We start from the raw sequence: 22,052 nt of genomic DNA, 5'->3' as shown, positions 1-22,052 counted from the left end.
ATAGCAGAAATGTAAATTTATCTAAAACAGTAAGTGTTGTATTTGATACATAATTAATAATTTTGTTTGAAAACAATAAGATGTTATTACAAATGACTTTGCAATGAAATGATACACTACACGAAAATTTTTTTATGTAGTACATAAAGAATTTATGAATTGCACAAATACAAACTTATGAATATAAATGTTAGATATAGCAATATTTAATTGAAAATGTGTTAAATATTATAATCTATGGTATATTTAACGACAAATAGGTGCTGCTGATACTGTTTTCATAAAGAATTTTTTTTATTTTAGGTCGAGAGACAAGCTGATTATCCTTTAGACCGTTTTCGTGAAAATGAGCAAATAGTTCAACATGTGAGGAGAAGACCGTCATTACTACCAGTAGTTGCTGATTATGGGACATCAGCTGATTGTAGTGATAGGGAAAGGTAATTTTATTTTTTTAAATGTTCTTATAAAAAGAAAAAAATGTGTGTTACAGATCCTCATTGCATTGTGAAATATTTAAAGCCTGTTTCTGTTTGAATTTTCTATGTATTGGAATTAAAAAACAAAACTATTAATAATTATAATGCTGTTTATCAAAGAGTTTACATGTTATTTGACATTATATAGCATCATAAGCAACCTATAAGTAATTAATTGGTATACATAAAGTAAGTTAACTATAAGTTACCTTCTGACTTAGTTTCTTTATTAATAGACAAAACAATTCGTAACAGCACATATGTCAACCCGACTCAATTACTAATTTCAAACAAACTGCCAAAATTATTTATCAGACCATAACAAGGCTAATTTAATGATTAGGCATAAAGTAATTAGCCTCATTATGACCTGATAAATAATCTGACAGTTTGTTTTGCATTAATAATTTGCAACAGGAGCATGGTGGAGTATTTTTTTAGCTTCCTCCAAACATTCATTAGAGAACTGAATTCAGAATTCAAAGTCAAAATTACTTACTTCAATTAATTATTATTATAAGTAGCTGTTTTGTTACACTTTTCTATTAGCATTTAGTCAAGCATAGTTGTGGGTGGATTAATAAATTAACAATACAATAATTTGTATAAAACAAAAAATAGTAAGATTTACAGATTGATCCAAATGATAATAGAATGGCAGAAAAAATCTTCAATTATTTAAGAACTTTGAAAGGATTTCTGTAAGGATGGTATTTTGAAAATCAGTACTTCCATAATTTAAAAATCACCATATAATCAATAAATTGAAATATTGTCTTTAAGGTATTACAAAACAAATATAACAAATTATGTAGTAAATGCTTCACTTGTATGATTTTGATATATTAATTCAGTTTATTATTCCCGTTTTTTACATTATGCATAAAAAATTTCACAAATAATAGTTTTGAGGAAAAAATTTATTAACTACAGTTGAGATGTCTACTCTTCAGTATGTTTACAGTCTGCAGTTATTAGTTTGTGGATCAGTTGCCAGAGCGGTTCTTTGGCAGCATTGAGGTGCTGGTTCATTCTTGTGCCGCAAAGTGTTTCTGATATTATTTGAAAGTTTTTTTTGAACTCCTAAAAGCTGTAATTATCTTGATTTTTCTTATAAAGCTATGATTTATGCAATAAATACTTATAACATTTTTAAAATTAAAACCTCACTGCAGTTAAAGATAAATTTTTAAAAATATATTCAAATATTTTATTTTCTGTAAATTTTGCTTCTCCAGAAAGCATTTTTGATTTCATTTTATGATGATTAATATATGAATGAAGCCATTCACTTGACGCATAGTAATTCATTGTAAACTGCCAGTTATTTCTGTGGTCTGCCACTAACTGGATCCCAAAAATGTCGGATAAAGACTACAATAGTGTAGTTGTTATTAATGGATGCAATACTAACAAAATTTATTTCTTCTTGAGCATTTTAAAATTTATAAAGTTATTCTCTTAAAGATGAATATTCAAATGTTGCATGAAGAATGGTAATTAATATATTATTTGAAAATACTGATGTTTTTAATAGCTAAATTATAACAAAATAATTTGCTTACTTATATTGTATATTGGATTTGTGAACTTCTGAAATAGAATTACTTCAATTATATTGTTAATAAATGGGAGGCATTGGTTTTATTTAGCTTTTTTTTTTAATGAAATGCATTTTTTCTTTTAATGTCAAGCTCTTTTTGAGTACATTAATACTTTTATACTTAATCTAATCTGTAAAGTTGCCAAAGTATCAATAACAGTTTCCTTTTTTTTTACCATTGAACTTATGTTTTTTAACTTCAAACTCAATATTTAAATTGTAGTGTAATTGAAAATAAGTTTTGACGTTTTGAATTTCCTAAATAATTTTTAAAAACTTATAAATGATCTGCATGATTTATTAATGGGTTATATCAAGGCTATTTAATAATTGCACATGAGGCAATTTGGCTGGAGATAGGCGGTTAAGCTGCCAGAAATATCATATGTTTTAATATTAAAACAAGAATTTTTATTTTTTCAATTTATATGATAAGATATAAATTATTCAAAAGAAAAATTTAGTCATTGAAAAGTATAAATTTTTATTAAGCTGAACTGTCGTATTTTTATTTTACTTACTTATTTATTCATTTATTTTTAACAGTTCGTAAAGTACGATACTAAAGTACTAAATGAGATATTTTAAAATGACTAAATGATGTGAAAAATTTTTACACTATATTATTACTGTCTACTTGATATAAATATTATGCTTTAAATTGGACTACAAATGAAATATTATTGTTCAAGGATATACAAACTTTTAATTGGAATGTAATCAAATGAATATAAACAATGCATTCAAATTGGGATAGGCATAAAAAATGTTTACGCTTGTTTACATTTTCAGGATGTTAAATCTCATTTCTCTACGACAGTACAAACTCTCTCAAGCTGCTTTTATTGTTTGTTTAAAGATTTTGCCAAGTATTTATTTCTGGAAATTGTAACTTGCTCACTGATGTTCAGATGTATAAAAATATTAACAGCTGGTAAAGTTGTGTGTGTGATAACTTATATCCTTTATCAATAGTTTTGTATGAAGAGAAAAGATTACAGTTCATGTAAATTGAGAAACAGTATTTTAGTTAATCAAATTGGACTATCTACAAAACTATTGATCAATCATAATTATTAATAAGTGATTTCAATCTGCATTCTCGCACTTTTATCTACAGTTAATGCTTTTATGCATTGGATTTCAAAACACTACAATTTGATGCTAACCATGTTGCAATATCCTATGTTTGCATTGCAACTTTGTCATTATTTCGGTTTTAAAAAATATCACTTATTTTTATACTGGATGAATATATAAAAAGCACCACACCAGGATGAATATATAAAAAGGGAGCGACTCACAATGCAAATTGTATTAGCATTTACAACTTTTTAAAAACTCTCTTATGCTTTCAAAAATAGAGCTTTTGCCTTTTATAATAATTAACATTATAAAAATATTACTTTTTTAAATAAAATCTTTTAATAGATGGTACCACACATGATTTTAACTTTGAGCCAAACCCTTATTGTTCCTTTCCTATAATAATTCAGTTTTAAACTTATATTTATTTTTTAAATAGAGAAATTTTGCATATTCAACATAATTAATCTTTTTCAGCTTTGATCATTTAAATTTTATATAGTAGTATAATTGAAAATTGTCTGATTTCCTTTCCAGTCCTCTTAACTTTCCATTCAAGTCTTAGGAAAATCATGCAAGATCCCTCACTGGCTTTATTATTGTAATAGAATTTCAACAGATCTACTTTAATCTACATTCTATGTTTAAATTTCTAAAGTTCTAAACTTCACTTAATCTTCAAAATATTCCATTACTAAGTTACACTTATGCTTAATATTTATGAAAGGTGAATTTTCTGTAATAGAATTTGATGTAATAGCAATATCATCGAAATAAATCCCTTGAAATAAATAAACTGCCATTACGTTATTGCTAATGCTTACTGATATCTAAAAATAATAATAGAAAGTTTTTTCCTTCAATTTACTCATTATCAATAATGACGAAAAAATAATCAACAAAAATTAATATGAATTTTTTGTTATTACTATATTAGTTAAGAAGCTTGCACCGTAAATGTAGAAATAGCCTTAGAAATATCCCTATTGTATTTCTTTGTGTAACAAGTCAAACTCTTATACATATAACAATATTGCAAAGACTGAGTAGTATACAATAAATCACCAAATGATTAGCTAAATATTTGGTTATAATCCCAGGCCAGTTCTTTTATTTCAGAAGGCTCTAAATTTATTTAATAATTTATTTATTTAATTATAATTATTAATTTACTTAAGAGATGGCACCTAACGTCTACCTCTAATGTCAAATTTCTTTATACCAATCATTTAATTAGTCATATTATAGCCCGATATTTAGGCAATCGTTTGGTTATTTATTGTCAAACTCTTAGTCAAGGTGTAAGCATACTAAAATGTAAAAATACACATTATTTTTATGTGTATTTTTACATTTTAGTATGTTTACACCACATAAGCAGATTATCTCCCTTTTAATAAACTGGAAATTGAGAGAAAGTAAAGTACAGTGGGTGATCGGTTAACGAAAAAATTGGAGAACAAACACTTTCGCGAAAGACTTTTATGATTGGACAACGAACACTTCACTGAACAAACACAAGAAGAAGCGACATAAAATAACGAATACCGATTGGTCTTCCTTTGTCTTCAGGCAACAATTCAAAACTTTTCAGAGCACAGCAGACATTGACATCGACATTCAACCCAGTATATACTGGTTGGATAGTATTCCCCCAAACTTTGAAACTCTCCCTTGTAATTCCAACCTTTTATATTTTTGATAGAAACAATTCTTTTATGTTTTCTTCTGAAAAAGCAGATTTATGCCAATATCTGCTATTAAAGATCTTTTTGAAGAAGTGGGAGGATGTCAGAACAACGGTCATAAAATGGCATCGAAACCAGATTGAGGTTGAGCTTAGGGATCTCTACAATTACAATGCGATTAATTACTTCTGAAAAATCATGAAGAAGACAGAAAAGCAATCGACATTGGACAGGTTCTTTAACCCCCACAAACGGAAAAAACGTGACAAATAAAAATGCAAGACCATGTATATATGTATTTTTATTATTACATATGAATAAACGTAGTAAGAAAGTATATATTTTTTATTTTTTGGGAATCTCCAGAACAAATTAATCAAATTCTTATAGAAATCTATGGTAAATTGATAATCGGTTAATGAACAATTCGGATAGCGAACAAAGTCTTGGAACGGATTATGTTTGTTAACCGATCACCCACTGTATTTAAATTTAACTTTTGAATCAAGACAACTTTTTGTTGGTCTAACTTATATATTATAGTTTCTGTATTTCTAGAACTACTACAAATTATTTGGACTATAACATACAAGAAAAATGATTATAAGTACTTATTGCAAAATTCATCCACTCCCTTGACCTAGTCTTATTACAAATAAAAAGAACAGAATATAGAAATCCCACAAACAATAATTAACCTTATTTGAAGGAATGTAGTTAGGTTTTAAGGTATAACCTATTTTAAATGTTATTTAACAAAGATTTATTAATTTATAGTGAATGATACAGTTAAAAGTAGTTGATGTAGAAATCGAAATAACGAGAGAGGAATTTATAATAATAATAATAGTAAAGGGACTTTAATATACAGAAAATGGTATTGGATATTGTAAAATTTTATTTGATTGTGAAATTGAGAATGTATTTTTTAAATTTAATTTACAAATTTCTTTGTTTTATGACTTCAGAAAGTTCTGAATGGATAGAATGAATTTGCTTGGAATAAAAGATAACAGACTTTTTGGATTAAATTAAATTAGAGCTTCTTAATGAAGGTTTGTGATATTTATTGTAAATAATAATAATACTCAAAGTTGTTTTTTTTTGGAGATGGAAAAATTAAAATAATGCAAAAGTCGTCCACTCCCTTGACCTAGTCTTATCATGAGTAAAAAGACTAGCAATGATATTTGCAGAAACAGTTGGTTTTGAACAGAGAAATTGTATTAACACAGACAAATGTATTGACTAGGGCTATAGAGTATTGTTATAGAATTTCAAATATGATAAGTTTAACTTTACATTGTATTTAAATTTCTTACTTTGCTACTTCTTAAAATGGAAGTCCTTAGCCTCAGACAACCATGAAGTACTTAAGAATCCTCTTCTGTCAGGGATTTCTTTAGATGTTCTGATTAAGCCTTACATACTTAAAATAATACAAGCTGAAATGTACAGTTTAAGACAGAAAATATTGATAAAGTACATTTAATAAATCTTTCCTCGTCACTTTAAATAATTAGTCATAAAAAAATCAAAAAGTTACTAATTACATATTTTATCAGCAAAGCTTATTAAATTATCAGTTGTAGTCATTAAATATAAATCATTTGAAGAATAATTTCTTTTGACCATCAATGATCTAAATTCTTTTGAACATTTAGTTTCATTTTTTTTTTCTGAATAACTTTTTGAAGTTTCTTCCTACCTATTCAGACATGGATTGTGAAGATGAGAACACTTATTTTCCAAACTACTAAATTATCATTGTTCTATGACTTGTATGTAGATTTTGGCCAAAATATAAGTTTATTTAACTATAAAGAAATGGTTTTGTTTTATATGCATCTACTTTTTTGAATAACCTTGTACTAGAATTGTGTTTGGTAATGCAGAATTCTTGCTAAATCTAGTTATGCTGCGATCTGGACTCATTTCTGATTAATTCCCGATTCCACCCACTTATAGAATTTTAAGCAACTTGGTCAATATACTTTTTGTATAGACCAGGGGTGGCCAACAGTTTTTGCCCCCGGGCTGAATTGGAAAGAAAACATTTTTCACGGGCCGAACCAGAGGCTGTCCTAGGAAGATTTTGAGGTGGTGCGAGATCTCATTGTGGAGTCACCCCGTAGAGACTAAGTTGTACATAGAGATTACAGATACATTTTTCACATTATCATGCTTTATCAACATTGTACTCCATACTTAAGAGATCTATAGTGGAGGGTTAACTCTAAACGCACAGTGAGTTGTTGACTTTTTTTGTTTTAGGTGTCAGAATTTTTCATCAAGCTATTTGGACTTCAGTAGCTAATATTGAAAGATTAATCGCGGGCTGCATAAATTCATTACGTGGGCTGTATGTTGGCCATGCCTGGTATAGACTCTCACCTAAATGACAAATTTCCAGCAAAACACCCAAATTCAACATTCAAACGTTTTCAGCCAATTGTTAATTGGCTGAAAACGGGAAAAAGTCGGGAAAAGTCAAAACGAAAATAACTGTTTTATTTAGAGAATGCTGCCTCATTGCACACACAATTTTTAAAATTTTTTTAAATGGTTCGAATGTCGGCTGTGACGTATATTAAGCAAAGTATAATTTCCTTTAAGACTGTAAATAATACTTCCATGCATTTGGTATGGGAATGTAATCCGTGTTGATGCATGTACCTCTTATGTCAGCCTTGTAGATTTCTGTGTCCTCTAATGTTCTTATATGCTTTCTCAGACCAAAAAAACTAGCATACATAAACTGAAACTATACAATAAACAAACAAATTCACACCTAAATACTAATTCCAGCAGTAAATGCATTTTTCTTGGCGAGGGTCTCTGAAAGACGGCCGAAAATGTTTGAACATTAAAGTTTATTTGTTCATTTACTGCTGGAATTAGCATTTAGGTGTGAATTTGTTTGTTTATATGCTTTCTGTCTAATACTTTATGTATTACGGTTGCCTCCTCCCATACAGGGTAAATTCCCAGCTCGGTGGCATACCTGGTTAGGGCCGTATTGATGTTTCCTTTTGCCATGTCATACCTGTGATCACATTACCGGGCTTGTAATGATCTGTATGTAGAACCAATGTAGGTTAGTGTCCAGTTGAATCTGTCATCTTGTAGTGGGATGCGATAAATTCCAGGTGCTTTAGCATCTTAAGTTTCATCCTTTACATTAGATAAAAGGTGGAACACTGATTTTGTGCCACTGTGATTTTGTGGAACACGAATTAGATAAAAGGTGGAACACTGTGGGGTTTTTTGTTTGCTATGCGTATGTTTAAATCCTTGGCCATCATCTTGTATATGCGATGGAGGGATGGTTTGTAACTTAAGATTACCCATTTCTCTTCTGCATTGTTAACGTTAGTATTGGTGTTGATTGACTTGGCTTGATATATGGATGTTATATTGTTGATAAATGAGTGGCTGTATCCATGCTTGGATGCGATATGTTTCAGTTGTTCTAGCTCATTGTTAGTATCAGAGAGCAGCATACAATGTGAGTGGGCTCTAGCCAGAAGTATGTGGAAAGCGGACGTTTTATGTGACCAAGGGTCAGCAGAGTTGGCTGGTATGAATAGAGGGATGTGAGTGGGTTGCGGTACACTGTGGTGTTAACTTATTATCCGCTATGTGAATCTTGACATCCAAGAAATTAACATCTGTGTGGCTTTCCTGATCCAGTTTTAGTGATAATCCATAGTTGTTATTATTGAACACTTTTAACACATCATCAACATTTCTCCATATAATCAAAATGTCATCAGTGTATCGGGTATACATGAGGGTATTATGTTTAAGGATAACTAAGGACTGCTTTTCCAATTGTCATATAACCAGTTCACACTGATCACCCAAAATGGGGTTACCCATAGGTACCCCTGTTTTTTGTGTGTAGGTGCACTCATCAAAGTAAAAACATGAGGAATAGCACAGCAGGTTTGCTAGGTCTAATATCTGAGAGTGGAAAGTTTGAGCATCAGGATTAGTGCTTTAAAAAAATCTTTTAAAGCACAAAAGCATGGTTCTAAACGAATAGATGGAAACATGGTTACAAAATCAAACATGGTGAGATATTTGTTCCCACTTAAATTAATAGCAGCAAGTTTGGATAGAAGTGCACCTGAATTGGAGATCTTATATGTGTATAATTGAAGGTGGCACTTTAACATCTGATGGATCCAATTTTCCAATGAAAATGTTGGGAATCTGGTTTTATCAATCACAGGGCGTAAGTATTGACCCAGTTTGTGCGACCATCGTGTTCTGCCTTTTATCTAACGTAAAGGATGAAACTGAAGATGCTAAAGCATCTGGAATTTATCGCATCCCACTACAGGATGACAGATTCAACTGGACACTAACTTACATTGGTTATACATACAGATCATTACAAGCCCAGTAATGTGATCACAGGTATGACATGGCAAAAGAAAACATCAATACGGCCCTCGCCTGGTATGCCACCGAGCCGGGAATTTACCCCATGTGGGAGGAGGCAACCCTAATACACAAGGTATTTGACAGAAAGCATATAAGAACATTAGAGGCCACAGAAATCTACAGAGCTGACATTAGAGGAACATGCATCAACACGGATTACATTCCCATACCAAATGCACGGAAGTATTATTTACAGTCTTAAAGGAAATTATATGTTGCTTAATATTTGTCACAGCAGACGTTCAAACCATTTTTAAAAATTATGTGTGGAACGCCGCAGCATTCTATAAATATAACAGTTATTTTCATTTTGACTTTTCCTGATGAAGGCCAATTAACAAGTGGCTGAAAATGTTCAAATGTTGAATTTGGGTGTTTTGCTGGAAATTTGACATTTAGGTGAGTCTATATATCATTCCAGTTTATTTTGTGGTTTTTATGTATACTTTTTGTATGCTAAAAGTAGTGATGTTATCTTTTCCACTGATTCATTATCATCAGTGCTACTCATTTCAAAGATAGGTGTGTGTATTGGTATAAAAACAAATATATTTTAATATAAATGATAAAATTATGATGAATGAAAAATTGTTTTATTTCTTCAAACATTTTAAATGGAATCAGTCTGATTTGTCAACTTGGTCGTTGTTCCATTGTTCAAAGGTGCTCAGAATTTGTCTCACCCTCCTAGCCAATTTAATGTTTTTACTTAGCATTTTACATTGTTAATGTTGCATGATCAAATGAAAAGAGGACTTGCAAGGAGTTTTGTGATGCTGAAAGCTGGTTTCACTACTGCTACATGTGGCAAGAAACATTAATAAAGTCTCAAACATTTATTTGCTATGGATTCGAAGGATAAAATTTGAAATTGTAAATAAATAAAGTTTATGGATAACCTCTGTTTTATAAGGATGAAATTTGATTCTTAACTGTAAGATCATTCTCTTGAAATAACTACGTTAAAGATTTTGTGGGATTTGCATTTAATCATGTTCCAGGTTTTCCTCAGATAATTTTTTGTTTCGTGATAACTCTGTTATCTTGTGGACTATCATTTATTATAAAGTTCGGAATCATAAAACCACGGTGGGCACAAATGATTTGGAATATTTTTTCATAAATCATTGTCTTAATTTTCAGTAACTTTTCTCTCTTTGTAACTTTTGACCATGGAAATTCTTTGTTCCATAGTATAAGGAATGTACAATTTTCACAACACTTAAGTTACCAATAACAAGCTAATGATGGGTGTCCAGAAAAATCTTATGATGTTTTTACCTTTAAAAACGATTATATGAACTAATTAGTCATTCAAAAGGTGATGGAAAGCTATACATTATCTTTTATTTTTGTAATTCTTCAAATGTCTGACTCAAACACAGTCAACTCAACTTCGAATATTCAGTTAAGTTTTTGTACAAGACTTTGGTTTGCATTTTTTGGGCAAAAATGCAATTGATCAGTTGATTTGTGTTTTTCGTCTTCCACTTCTTTTTGTAAGCAGCTTCCTTCAGAATTGCTAAAAGTCTTCGTTTGCTGGATTTTCTTCCTTTTTGACAAACATGGTATTTTCTTATCACAGGTAATCCAGTACAGTGTTGGTATGGTGGGAACTTGGTTGATCTGGTCCAAAGACCTATTCTGTTTGAGGATAGTTGTTTCAAAATGTGTAAAGAATCAAGTGAAATTTTATACATTCATTTAAATATCACTGGACATTGATAGCAAAATTTGATTTTTTTGATTAGTGCTCAATCCTTTTGGTTCCATTGCAGTCCCAAACAAAACTTTGTCTCAGATTTTTTTCCAGAAAAGTTTATGTTGACAGATATATAGGGAATATAACCAGTATAAAATCCTCTGTTACTGTTGATCTAGTGTATGAAAGTGAAATTAGATTCATCAGCTAAAATGAAGAACTTTTCAGAGAATTTTCACACTATCTTTGCCAGTGATCTTTACATGTCTATTCTGTCCAGAATTACCTACTACTATTAATATTCAATGTGTTTGTTTTGTTTTCAAAGTCTTGTGAAGTCATCTGTGCAAAATTTTCAGTTTTAGAGTTACAGATTGAATTGAAACCTTGTTACTATCTTCAAAGATTTTCTTCAACCCTTCCAACTTTGCATTTGTTTAATTTTTGCTATTCTGTCAGACACCATTCTTCTCTGTGGTAATAATCCACTCTTAAAATGTTGGAGAATGTAATATTATAGTCTGTTTTGAAATTCCTTCATTTGCAAAATGGTTTGTAGTAAACTTTTTCCTAATTTTTTATATAATGTGTAAAAGTTTTATACTTTTAGGCATAAAGGATCTTATTTTGTTTCCATTTTGAATTCAGAAAAAAGATTGTAGAATGTCTATGGCATTCCACACATTTTCAAATTATAGCACATGCAGCATAGTTAAAAATTATTAGCTTTTAACTAGAGAGGAAGATATTTTAGTGCAGAATTTTCTCACATACCCATTAATAGACTCAGAATTGGTGATGTACAATGAATGTCATGCAGTATTGCGAACTGATATGATCAAACTTCTTGCACTACTTCTTGCAAATTCTTTTTTTTGTTTGATTACTCAGTATATAATCAGTCATTATGTTGTTTTCTCGTATGTTGTGGACAACATTAAATCCTGTTTGTGGTTTGTTACAATATCAATCTGCAAGTCATATTAAAGAAAAGGCATATACCTTTTAACAGTTTATTTATATCTTTAATAAAAATTTAATGTACCACTAATACAATAAGTACAAAATTAACATAATGGCTTAATATTTATTTTCTAGATATATTGAAACATATAGGTTTCCTTACGAAAGAGAAATGGGTCTACCTGCCACAGCACTTTCATCATCGGGTTTAATTCATCCGGCTTCCCGTAGTGGGACTACAAACGTTGGTACCATTCATACACAAATGGAATTGGATCATCTTCATCATAGTAAACGACCACGATTATGCGTAGAACCCAAAGCTCCTCTTCATCAACCCTTAGTTATTGATACCAGAGACATGGTAGAAGTGAAAAAGGTAAAGTCTAATTTTTCAAGGAATTCCAAGATATACTTCTTCTTTGTTGTTACAAATACTTTGTTATTAATTTTATAATGTTAAATTATTTATGAACAATAAAGTATTTTCACAACATGCATTTTTTCAAAACATTATATGAGTGATTTGAATTAAGCAGTTATCTAATATTACTATGAACAGTAATTTTTATCATTACATTTCTATGATTCTTTCTTTTGAATATAACTCTATTTGTACTTTATTTTATATGTATGTATTGATGTATTGAAAAGGTAATTTCTTCAACATTAAGTGCAGTTTTCATTAAAACACTTTTCTATGATTAATTTTCAAGTAAATTTTTTTTTTCTATAAATAAAAAGAATTTTAAATTGATTGAAAAAAAAATTTACTACTATTGTTACCATTATTAATTTCTACACAGAATTATCTTTCTCTCACAATGTTTTTTTTTTTTTTTTTTTTTGCTNTTTTTTTTTTTTTTTTTTTTTTTTTTTTTTTTTTTTTTTTTTTTTTTTTTTTTTTTTTTTTTTTTTTTTTTTTTTTTTTTTTTTTTTTTTTTTTTTTTTTTTTTTTTTTTTTTTTTTTTTTTTTTTTTTTTTTTTTTTTTTTTTTTTTTTTTTTTTTTTTTTTTTTTTTTTTTTTTTTTTTTTTTTTTTTTTTTTTTTTTTTTTTTTTTTTTTTTTTTTTTTTTTTTTTTTTTTTTTTTTTTTTTTTTTTTTTTTTTTTTTTTTTTTTTTTTTTTTTTTTTTTTTTTTTTTTTTTTTTTTTTTTTTTTTTTTTTTTTTTTTTTTTTTTTTTTTTTTTTTTTTTTTTTTTTTTTTTTTTTTTTTTTTTTTTTTTTTTTTTTTTTTTTTTTTTTTTTTTTTTTTTTTTTTTTTTTTTTTTTTTTTTTTTTTTTTTTTTTTTTTTTTTTTTTTTTTTTTTTTTTTTTTTTTTTTTTTTTTTTTTTTTTTTTTTTTTTTTTTTTTTTTTTTTTTTTTTTTTTTTTTTTTTTTTTTTTTTTTTTTTTTTTTTTTTTTTTTTTTTTTTTTTTTTTTTTTTTTTTTTTTTTTTTTTTTTTTTTTTTTTTTTTTTTTTTTTTTTTTTTTTTTTTTTTTTTTTTTTTTTTTTTTTTTTTTTTTTTTTTTTTTTTTTTTTTTTTTTTTTTTTTTTTTTTTTTTTTTTTTTTTTTTTTTTTTTTTTTTTTTTTTTTTTTTTTTTTTTTTTTTTTTTTTTTTTTTTTTTTTTTTTTTTTTTTTTTTTTTTTTTTTTTTTTTTTTTTTTTTTTTTTTTTTTTTTTTTTTTTTTTTTTTTTTTTTTTTTTTTTTTTTTTTTTTTTTTTTTTTTTTTTTTTTTTTTTTTTTTTTTTTTTTTTTTTTTTTTTTTTTTTTTTTTTTTTTTTTTTTTTTTTTTTTTTTTTTTTTTTTTTTTTTTTTTTTTTTTTTTTTTTTTTTTTTTTTTTTTTTTTTTTTTTTTTTTTTTGTTCTCTATATTCAATTAATAAAATAACCTGTATTGACACATTATGTTAAGCTTATGATCAAACATTTTTTAAAACCAACAAAAAGATTTTTCTGGTTGTTATATATATGTTACTGTGAATGACCAATATATGGTGAATGTCAACATTCTCCAGTGAATGTCGGCGTTTACACAGTCGTTTTGTGTATGTTCGTACATACACAAAAATTTGCTAAATATCATTATTTCTCACTTACATCGGCAAATGTTGACATTCAGCATGCACTGATGGTGAGTGTTGAATAAAAATATGTTTATTACTTTTTGTTAATTTTTCCCTCTGATGGTGGGATTATTATTAATCAAATCGAAGACAAGTCTGTCAAAGAGAGACCACTATTTATTTTTCATTCCAGACTATACACATACACATTCATGGCGACAGGCCTTCCTTTTTAGGCTTCATGCCGCCAGAGGTAAAAAAAGTCCTTTAAAAAAAACACAAACAGGAAGTGGTGATATGCAGACGTCTTACTTTCTGCCTATCTGGCCAATGGGGTAGTTCTTCTTTATATCTACTAGAACAGGCACTAAAAAATGTAGATTCTAGTAGATATACAGCACAACTACCCCATTGGCCAGATGGGTGGAAAGTAAGACGTCTGCATATCACCAGTTCCTGTTTGTGATGTTAAGACAAAAATGCAACTTTTTAATATGTCAAAATAGGAGAAAGCTTTAGTAACAGCGTATGTAAATAAACTGTTGAACCTAAAACAAACAGTACATTCTTAATCATTAAAGAAAATAATACAATAATAAACTTACACACAAATTATGTGATTAATGTTGTGCAATCTTATTTATTGTAACAACTTAAACTGTTATGGCACTTTGAATTGCACGAGAGTCCCTCACTTTTACAACTGCATTTATTTGTGGAACACTTCTTTTTGCAATGACAGCATGTATAGATAGCCTTGCCCTCCACTTTTCAAATTAGCTGCAGCTGCTTCTCTCGGCGATATTTCTTGAGAAGAAATCTTATCTATGGAAAGTAACTTTTCTTTACAAATTACAAATATATTACAGGTATAAAGCTGCTTGGGGGTACCATTTTTGTCTGCTAATTTATAAAAGTCTGAGTCTTCTATTCTAACAACAACCACCAACACATTTCAGGCATCTGTACGGGTGCGGTCAACATCGGGGACTTGTATTCGTACTGTATCACCAATTTGAGCTGAAGGAAATGGCAAAGAATTTGGCAACAGACTGTTGCCTGTCTGTCAACATCGGCTTCTCGTGTCATTTCGACCTCCACCAAAGCTTATCTGTGCTTGTCACATACACTGGCGATTGTACGAATGTATAATAATATAACCAAATATTCGATCTTTTACTGATGTATTTTGTATGTGTCGACATTCTCTAATTTCGGTCTTTCTCAGTAACATATACATTATAAGGGAAAGTACTGGAATTGTGTCAAATTTGACTCTGAGTTTTTTTGCAAAACTTCACGTTTTGAGACCACCTGAACCAAAAAAGTAAAAAAAAAAAAAAAAAAGGAAAAAAATTCTATATGTGTGTTGGCAACTATTTCATTTACTGTCTCAAGATGTAGAGTAATGATGAAGAAATGAAATTTGTTATGGTGGCATCAATGCTCTTGTATACAAGAGCATTGATGCTATTACATTTTAGTGGTTAAAGGTCAAGAGGGTGAGACAATAGAACTATGTCATGTGTCATATCTCGACAGGGTTGGACTTGAAGATATTCATTAATAGCATTTACAATGTGTTATGAAACTCATCACTACCCTCAAAATTAAGCTATTTGCTATTTTATTATAATTAAAAATATAAAAAGTTTTTAATAATGAAATCTCATAACATATGGTACCAAGCACAATTTTATTTATTATAATTAAGAATACACTAAAACTTATTTTTTAAATAAAATCGCATAACAACCGAGAAAGTTATGTAACTTGTTGTTAGATTTTTTTTTTCTTTATAAAGAAATACACTCATTAGGGAAAGTATAAAACAACTGAGCCCTGTTTATATGTTTTTCAAAAGAACTGAGGTAAATATTGTATAAGTGAGAAAAACATTAAAATGAAACTTCTTGAATTTCTTTCAGGGTGAATACAGTTGTTGCAATAGTATGACATGGCACAAATTAACATTATATGACTTAATTTATGCTTGTAATTGTTAACGAAGAATTTTCAGTTTACTATATGTACAATACATTTGAACAATGTACAAAAAGAAAAGTAAAACAGTGTGAAATTACGTCATGTATTTAAAATTGATTCAGTTTTGTTTGTTATTCTCTGGATGGGCTTATTACATATTGGTTCAGTGTTGAAATGACAATATGAGAAACTTTAGTAGTGAAAGAAAGAAAAGCCATCCTAAAGGTTAACTGACAGTGATAGTAAATAGTGAAAACGTATGAGAAACCAGAAAGTGATTTTTATTTGCTTACTGAAATTGGTTTATACTGCAAAACATGGAAAGTGAAAATTTTCAACATGTTGGACTGGTGGAGCACTTTACTAAATGGGAAAATTCTCCAGAAATGGTGTCATATGTTACGTAGCTACATCTTGCGTTTGTTGGCAATTCATGTGGACTAATATTTGAAGTGAATATATAATTTGCTTTTTAACTTTTTTAATAATTGTTTTAATTTTTTTTTATTTCAAAGTGAATAAACATACTGTATAAGGGAGAAAATGTTCTATACATACTGAAAAGCCATTATGTATATGTGCAAAATTGTATAACTGAAGTATTTTATAGTGGAGAAAGTACCTTACAGAAAATATTTAATGTGTAATTTTGAAAAATGTACAAATTCAATTCTGTAAAAAAAATGATTTTTTTCTTTTATATTTTATTATTATTTCCTTAATGAATACTCAATTAGAAATGACAAATTTCAGGAACCAGCTTATACACCTCAAGTTGAGGCAATTTCTCCTACATTACCAACAGATGAATTGCAGCAGGATCTTTCTCCTCATAGATCGTCGAAAGATGAGTTATTACAGGCTATAAATAGGATAGATCGAGAAATAAATCAAGTCGAAACTCAGACATCAAAATTGAAAAAACGGAAGGTAAATGCTTTTTAAAACAATGTTTTGTCAATTAAAATGTAACATAAATTGAGTTTTTTAATTAAGTTTAAATAATTGACATTAATTTTCTGTTAATCTTAGATAATAAAATTGTTTTCTGTAGAATCCCTTCTACTGCAATTCTCTCAATCATTGTCATTTTATAAATAAAATTTATTGCAATTACGTTTTTCTAATTTTGTATGAATTTTTGTAGTTGTATAAGTAAACTGACTGTTACTGTATCTCATTGCAGCAAGAATTAGAAGCTGAAGCAAATAAACCTCCCGACACCAAACAGGTCATACAAGAAATATCTACGAGCGAGCCGAAGCAAATGAGCATAGCCCAAATTATATATTCTGAAAATAGAGTTAGTACTTTTTTCTTTATTTAAAGATAGGACAATCCATATAATGTACAAAATTGAAAGAAGTTACTAATGTGTCAACTTATTTCAGAAAAAAGCTCAGCAAGCACATGCCTTATTAGAAAAACTCGGACCAAAAGTTGATTTGGTAAGTTTGCTATATTCAAATAATTGTAAAATTTATAAAAACACAGAAATCTTTTGCAAAGTTTCATATAAATATTTTTCCAAATAGCCCATGTATAATCAACCAATGGATACTCAGATACACCATGAAAATAAAAAAAAGTAAGTAGTAAACAATTTAATCAGTTTAAAAATATTTACAGAATATATTGACTACAAAAACTTTATTTGATAAATTTATGATTGTTGCATTTGAAAAATTTTGTGAAAATTCATTTTTGCAAAAATGAAAGTACAGTAAACTTAGAGTTTACTTAAATTGACAAAAATTCAACATCTGCTTATTCTTGTTGGGTTTTTCATTTTTCATGTAACAATTCAGTAAAGTTCCAATTTTTAAATTCTCAAGCTTCTCTCTTATTTGTTTTTTTTTTTAATATTAATCAGTCTATTAATTTTTAAAACTTGTTACTGAAATTTTATTTTATTATAAAAACCCGAAGATGGATAAATTTTAAACTTTGTGTATATACACATCTCTTATAGATTTTTATTTGACTGTTTCATTTTGACAGCTTTTCTTTAGAGTATTTATTACTGTCTGTACTGAAGAATAGGCAGTAATAAATTTTAATATATATACTCTAATTCTGTCTTAAATATAGTAGGATTCAATGGAGTTAAACTGGACAAGATTTATAATCAAATATATTGAAAAATCCAAAAGTTTTCAGTTGAAATAGGATGATCAAAAAAAATACAAGACTTAATCTTCATTATTTTGCAATGGTCTAGGTTCACTTTTCACACTTCTGAAAATGCATCTTTCAACTGGCTTAGTATTTGGGCTAAAAGTATCCGAAAACAACAGATTTTACTTCCTCTCGCTGGGAAATGCTTCCCTCTCAAGTTAGAAATTACAATTTTGAAAACAGATGCTAGTCATTTGGGGTTGGGTCTGAGTTATAGGGAAGGTGGCTAATTTTATGAAGCAGAATTCAAGAAATCTTTGCAAAGTGGATAGTATGAACTGAGGGCATTGTCATTTTTTAATTCAGTTTGCCTCATCTCCCTTTGTGATGAAATCTTGTAGTGTATTAATAAAGAAACACAATATTTGCTGTTTAAGACTATTTCTGTCTTTAAAATCAATCATCAGGACATTATTACAGTTACAAAATGACAGCTATCAACTGGTTGACGACGAAACCATTCCTTGTCCAGCTGAATCCCTTTATAAAAAGTCTTTTCTAGTAATTTTAGACCAAAGGATAATATAAGACTCTAGTTTCATTTCCGGTAATAACTGGTTGTAAAGTATTTTAGTCTGCTGTGGCAGTTTTGAATGTTTTTGTTTAATGCAGACTTCTTTAACTGCTATCAAATAATTTCTGATTGCATTCTAAAAAGTTAGTGGTCACAAAATAATAGCTGTGGGATATGAGAATGTGAATAATTCATTAAGTTTATTCGTATACAACCAAGAATGGAAACTTTTGGACTTTGCTTTATACATTAACTTTACTTCAGAAAAATACATAACATTTGTGAAGGAAGTTTGAGTAATATCTTATTAGAAATAATTTTACAATAGTTGTATTATCAATTTAGCACTGTCAAGTAACTATATGACTGCTTTAAAGTGCTAAATTGAATGCTGATGTCAGTAGTGTAGCCAGAAATTTAGCAAGGGGGTGCAACTAAAAAATTTATCAAATGTTGTTCGATAAAACTTCAGTGCAAAAATACACAAATTGTGCATTATAAATGTTACTGTATGTGATCGGTTTATAGCAATTGAATCTAGATATAAATAATAATTACAGAAAATCACTGAACAAATCATGCACAAAAGTTATAATCATTACTTTCTTATGAATCAACAGAACAAGTGTACAAAGAATAAAAGCAACCAAGAAAGTAACTTCTATCATTAAAGGAAAAGTGTAGCAGTATTGGCATCCCCTTATGTTAATAAAGTGGATCTTAGGCTAGGAGCTAAATGCAACCTAATGATTATAAATGTACTATGTAACTATAGGGATAAGGTGGAAATATCATCACAATTGGGTATCCATGCTATAAAATTAACTGAAGGTCCAGAAGAATGCTTTTATATGAGGTCTGTTATATTGCTGGTATTGAGAAGAGTTGGGGAGCAATATAAATCTGTGGCTAATAGTAGGCAGGATCCATTTGCTGTGCTAACAAAACGTGAACAACAATGTCAAATGAGAAAAATTGGCCCCAATTAAGGAGTGTAGAAAAAAGCAGTGTCAAAGAACTGCTTTTATTTGTTAAATGCTTATATTTTTAAAAACATCTCTGAATAAAGTTGAACGAACTTATTATTTACAAGATTTTTTGTTGTCTTCAGATTTGCAACATTCAAAAAGAGCTTAATACAGTATTTTAAAAGAAAACATCAAGAAAGACAAATCCGAGTAAGTGTTTTCTTATATCTCTTTTTAACAAACATTTAATATTAATATATTTTGGTAAATTAAATAGTTTTGAGAAAAGTTTACTTTCCATGTATGGATGTCAGTGTTTTTAAATGCAAATCTCTCTGGGGTCTCCTCAGTATCTTTGTTAATTGTTGACAGAAAAAATGCCATACTTTTCATAGTCTTTGGAATTATAGTTAGTTAATGTACTGAAATTTAAAAATAAAATAATATATATGCATGAAATTAGTAAAATATTACAATATGAAGAAATTTGTTTTTAAAATGAAGTGTATTTTAATTTTACATTTATGTATCATATTTATTATGAATGAAAAGTTGTGAAGTAACATTTTTCATTTCCCATTTTAAGTGTTTGATATCATCTTTTAGTGCAAAAATGTATCCTATATATTTTGTATGATGGGCTTTACTTTTTATGCATTTCTTTTGCCAAATATGAAGTGAAATGAATAATTATTTATCTAGCAAATAGAATGAAAAATAATACATGTTGGTCTATTTTTCTAAACTTTTGAATTAAGCTTTAATATTTTCTTTCTGCTGCATGTTGTCTAGTTGATAAGGTGTTATCCTACCGTGTTGAGGATTTGTTTTTACTCTGATACAAAGATACCAGCAATTTATTGTTGATAGTACAGATTGAGGTGTTATTCCCCATTCCGTGAACATCTTGGTCAATTGCATTGTGGGTTGTGCTGAATGCCAGAAATTGTTGTATTTATTACCATTGTTTTATGCTTGGGAACCCAAGATAATTCGGGTGATGCTATGTTTCTTGACCTCTAGTTTGCATATCCCAGGAGTCCTTGTGAAGGCTTTGAGTTTACAGAAGAAAGGATGTTATATTGTGGAATACGAAACTCTTCTCATAATATTTACCTTTACTAAAAACATTCACCAAAATTTAAATTAAATGAGAATTTCTGAAACAAAAAATTGTTTTAAATAAATATATATGTAATAACAATAGAATTATACTGTAGGAGATTTGCAGGAAGGCAAACTGGGATAATGCATACCTTAGGGCATTTTGTACTCAAAGGCTTATTGTTTTCCTGACTTCAATAATTTCTATTGGTTAATTTAGTTAATGGTTTTCTTTTCCAATTGAAACAAAGATGGATATTATTCTTTAAGTCTGAAGAGTTGATGATAAGAATATTAAAATCAACTAGCCATCAATCAGTTAACCATAGACAGTACATAAAAATGTTGACTTAATGTGTGAGTATGATTTGCCAGAAGTTACATTTGGGAAAGTATAAATATATTAAAATTCCAGAAGATTTGTCTTTAAATGTATATTAACCAACTCAATTTTTTTTATGTCAAGTATAAAGAACTAATTTATCATTGTGATATATACACACACTACATGAAAATTTTGTAATCAGTTAAAAAATTTTTCATGGTTTTCTTTTTCTTTACTACAGCTAAAGATTTAACTTTGAATGTCCTTTTTGTAAACCACACACAAAGTTATACTGAATTAATTTTGATTTTCACACATTTAATAAGAGTTGTTATTTTTTTTTTATTAAAAGATATTTCAAAATTGCTCCAAATTAGACCAGATAAATTGTGATCACATTGTGTATTTTGTTTTCTTTTAATGTTGTTACAATTACTGCATATGTTTAACTTTTTTATTGATGGTTACAAATAATTTTTAAAATTCTATTACTAATGCTAAAATTTTTACTCAGTATTATTTTCCATTTTTATTTTTAAAAAATATTCTATATAAGAATTTTAAAACCAATATTAATTGCTTATGCNCGTGTATGTATGTATTTTTATTATTACATATGAATAAACGTAGTAAGAAAGTATATATTTTTTATTTTTTGGGAATCTCCAGAACAAATTAATCAAATTCTTATAGAAATCTATGGTAAATTGATAATCGGTTAATGAACAATTCGGATAGCGAACAAAGTCTTGGAACGGATTATGTTTGTTAACCGATCACCCACTGTATTTAAATTTAACTTTTGAATCAAGACAACTTTTTGTTGGTCTAACTTATATATTATAGTTTCTGTATTTCTAGAACTACTACAAATTATTTGGACTATAACATACAAGAAAAATGATTATAAGTACTTATTGCAAAATTCATCCACTCCCTTGACCTAGTCTTATTAC

The 22,052-nt window shown here is 28.1% G+C and overlaps 1 protein-coding gene across 2 annotated transcripts; it reads left to right on the top strand.

Annotated features, from left to right (window-relative positions):
* Positions 1–260: 260 nt before the first annotated feature.
* LOC111624004 (nuclear receptor corepressor 1-like) lies at positions 261–21,258 on the top strand. 2 transcript variants are annotated; one of them, XM_023366781.1, is made up of 8 exons: positions 261–440; positions 5,825–5,911; positions 12,109–12,352; positions 16,761–16,937; positions 17,194–17,310; positions 17,399–17,455; positions 17,543–17,595; positions 19,811–21,258. In XM_023366781.1, the coding sequence occupies exons 3-8, from the start codon at positions 12,146–12,148 to the stop codon at positions 19,914–19,916; spliced, it is 717 nt and encodes a 238-aa protein (XP_023222549.1). In that variant the 5' UTR covers positions 261–440; positions 5,825–5,911; positions 12,109–12,145; the 3' UTR covers positions 19,917–21,258. The 2 variants fall into 2 exon arrangements, with proteins under 2 accessions (XP_023222549.1, XP_023222541.1); XM_023366773.1 differs by lacking the exon at positions 5,825–5,911 and having other exon boundaries at positions 270–440.
* The last annotated feature ends 794 nt before the right edge of the window (positions 21,259–22,052 follow it).

The sequence above is a fragment of the Centruroides sculpturatus genome, unplaced genomic scaffold, assembly GCF_000671375.1.
Source record: "Centruroides sculpturatus isolate CEXI.00-Female unplaced genomic scaffold, Cexi_2.0 scaffold49, whole genome shotgun sequence".
Lineage (NCBI taxonomy): Eukaryota > Metazoa > Arthropoda > Arachnida > Scorpiones > Buthidae > Centruroides > Centruroides sculpturatus.
This window is presented reverse-complemented; position numbering and strand designations above follow the sequence as displayed.

Coding starts and splice junctions, on each gene's coding strand:
- LOC111624004 (XM_023366781.1), top strand. CDS start 12,146: ATGGGTCTACCTGCCACAGCACTTTCATCATCGGGTTTAATTCATCCG. Junction 12,353..16,760: donor ACATGGTAGAAGTGAAAAAG/GTAAAGTCTAAT, acceptor GACAAATTTCAG/GAACCAGCTTATACACCTCA. Junction 17,311..17,398: donor TTATATATTCTGAAAATAGA/GTTAGTACTTTT, acceptor AACTTATTTCAG/AAAAAAGCTCAGCAAGCACA.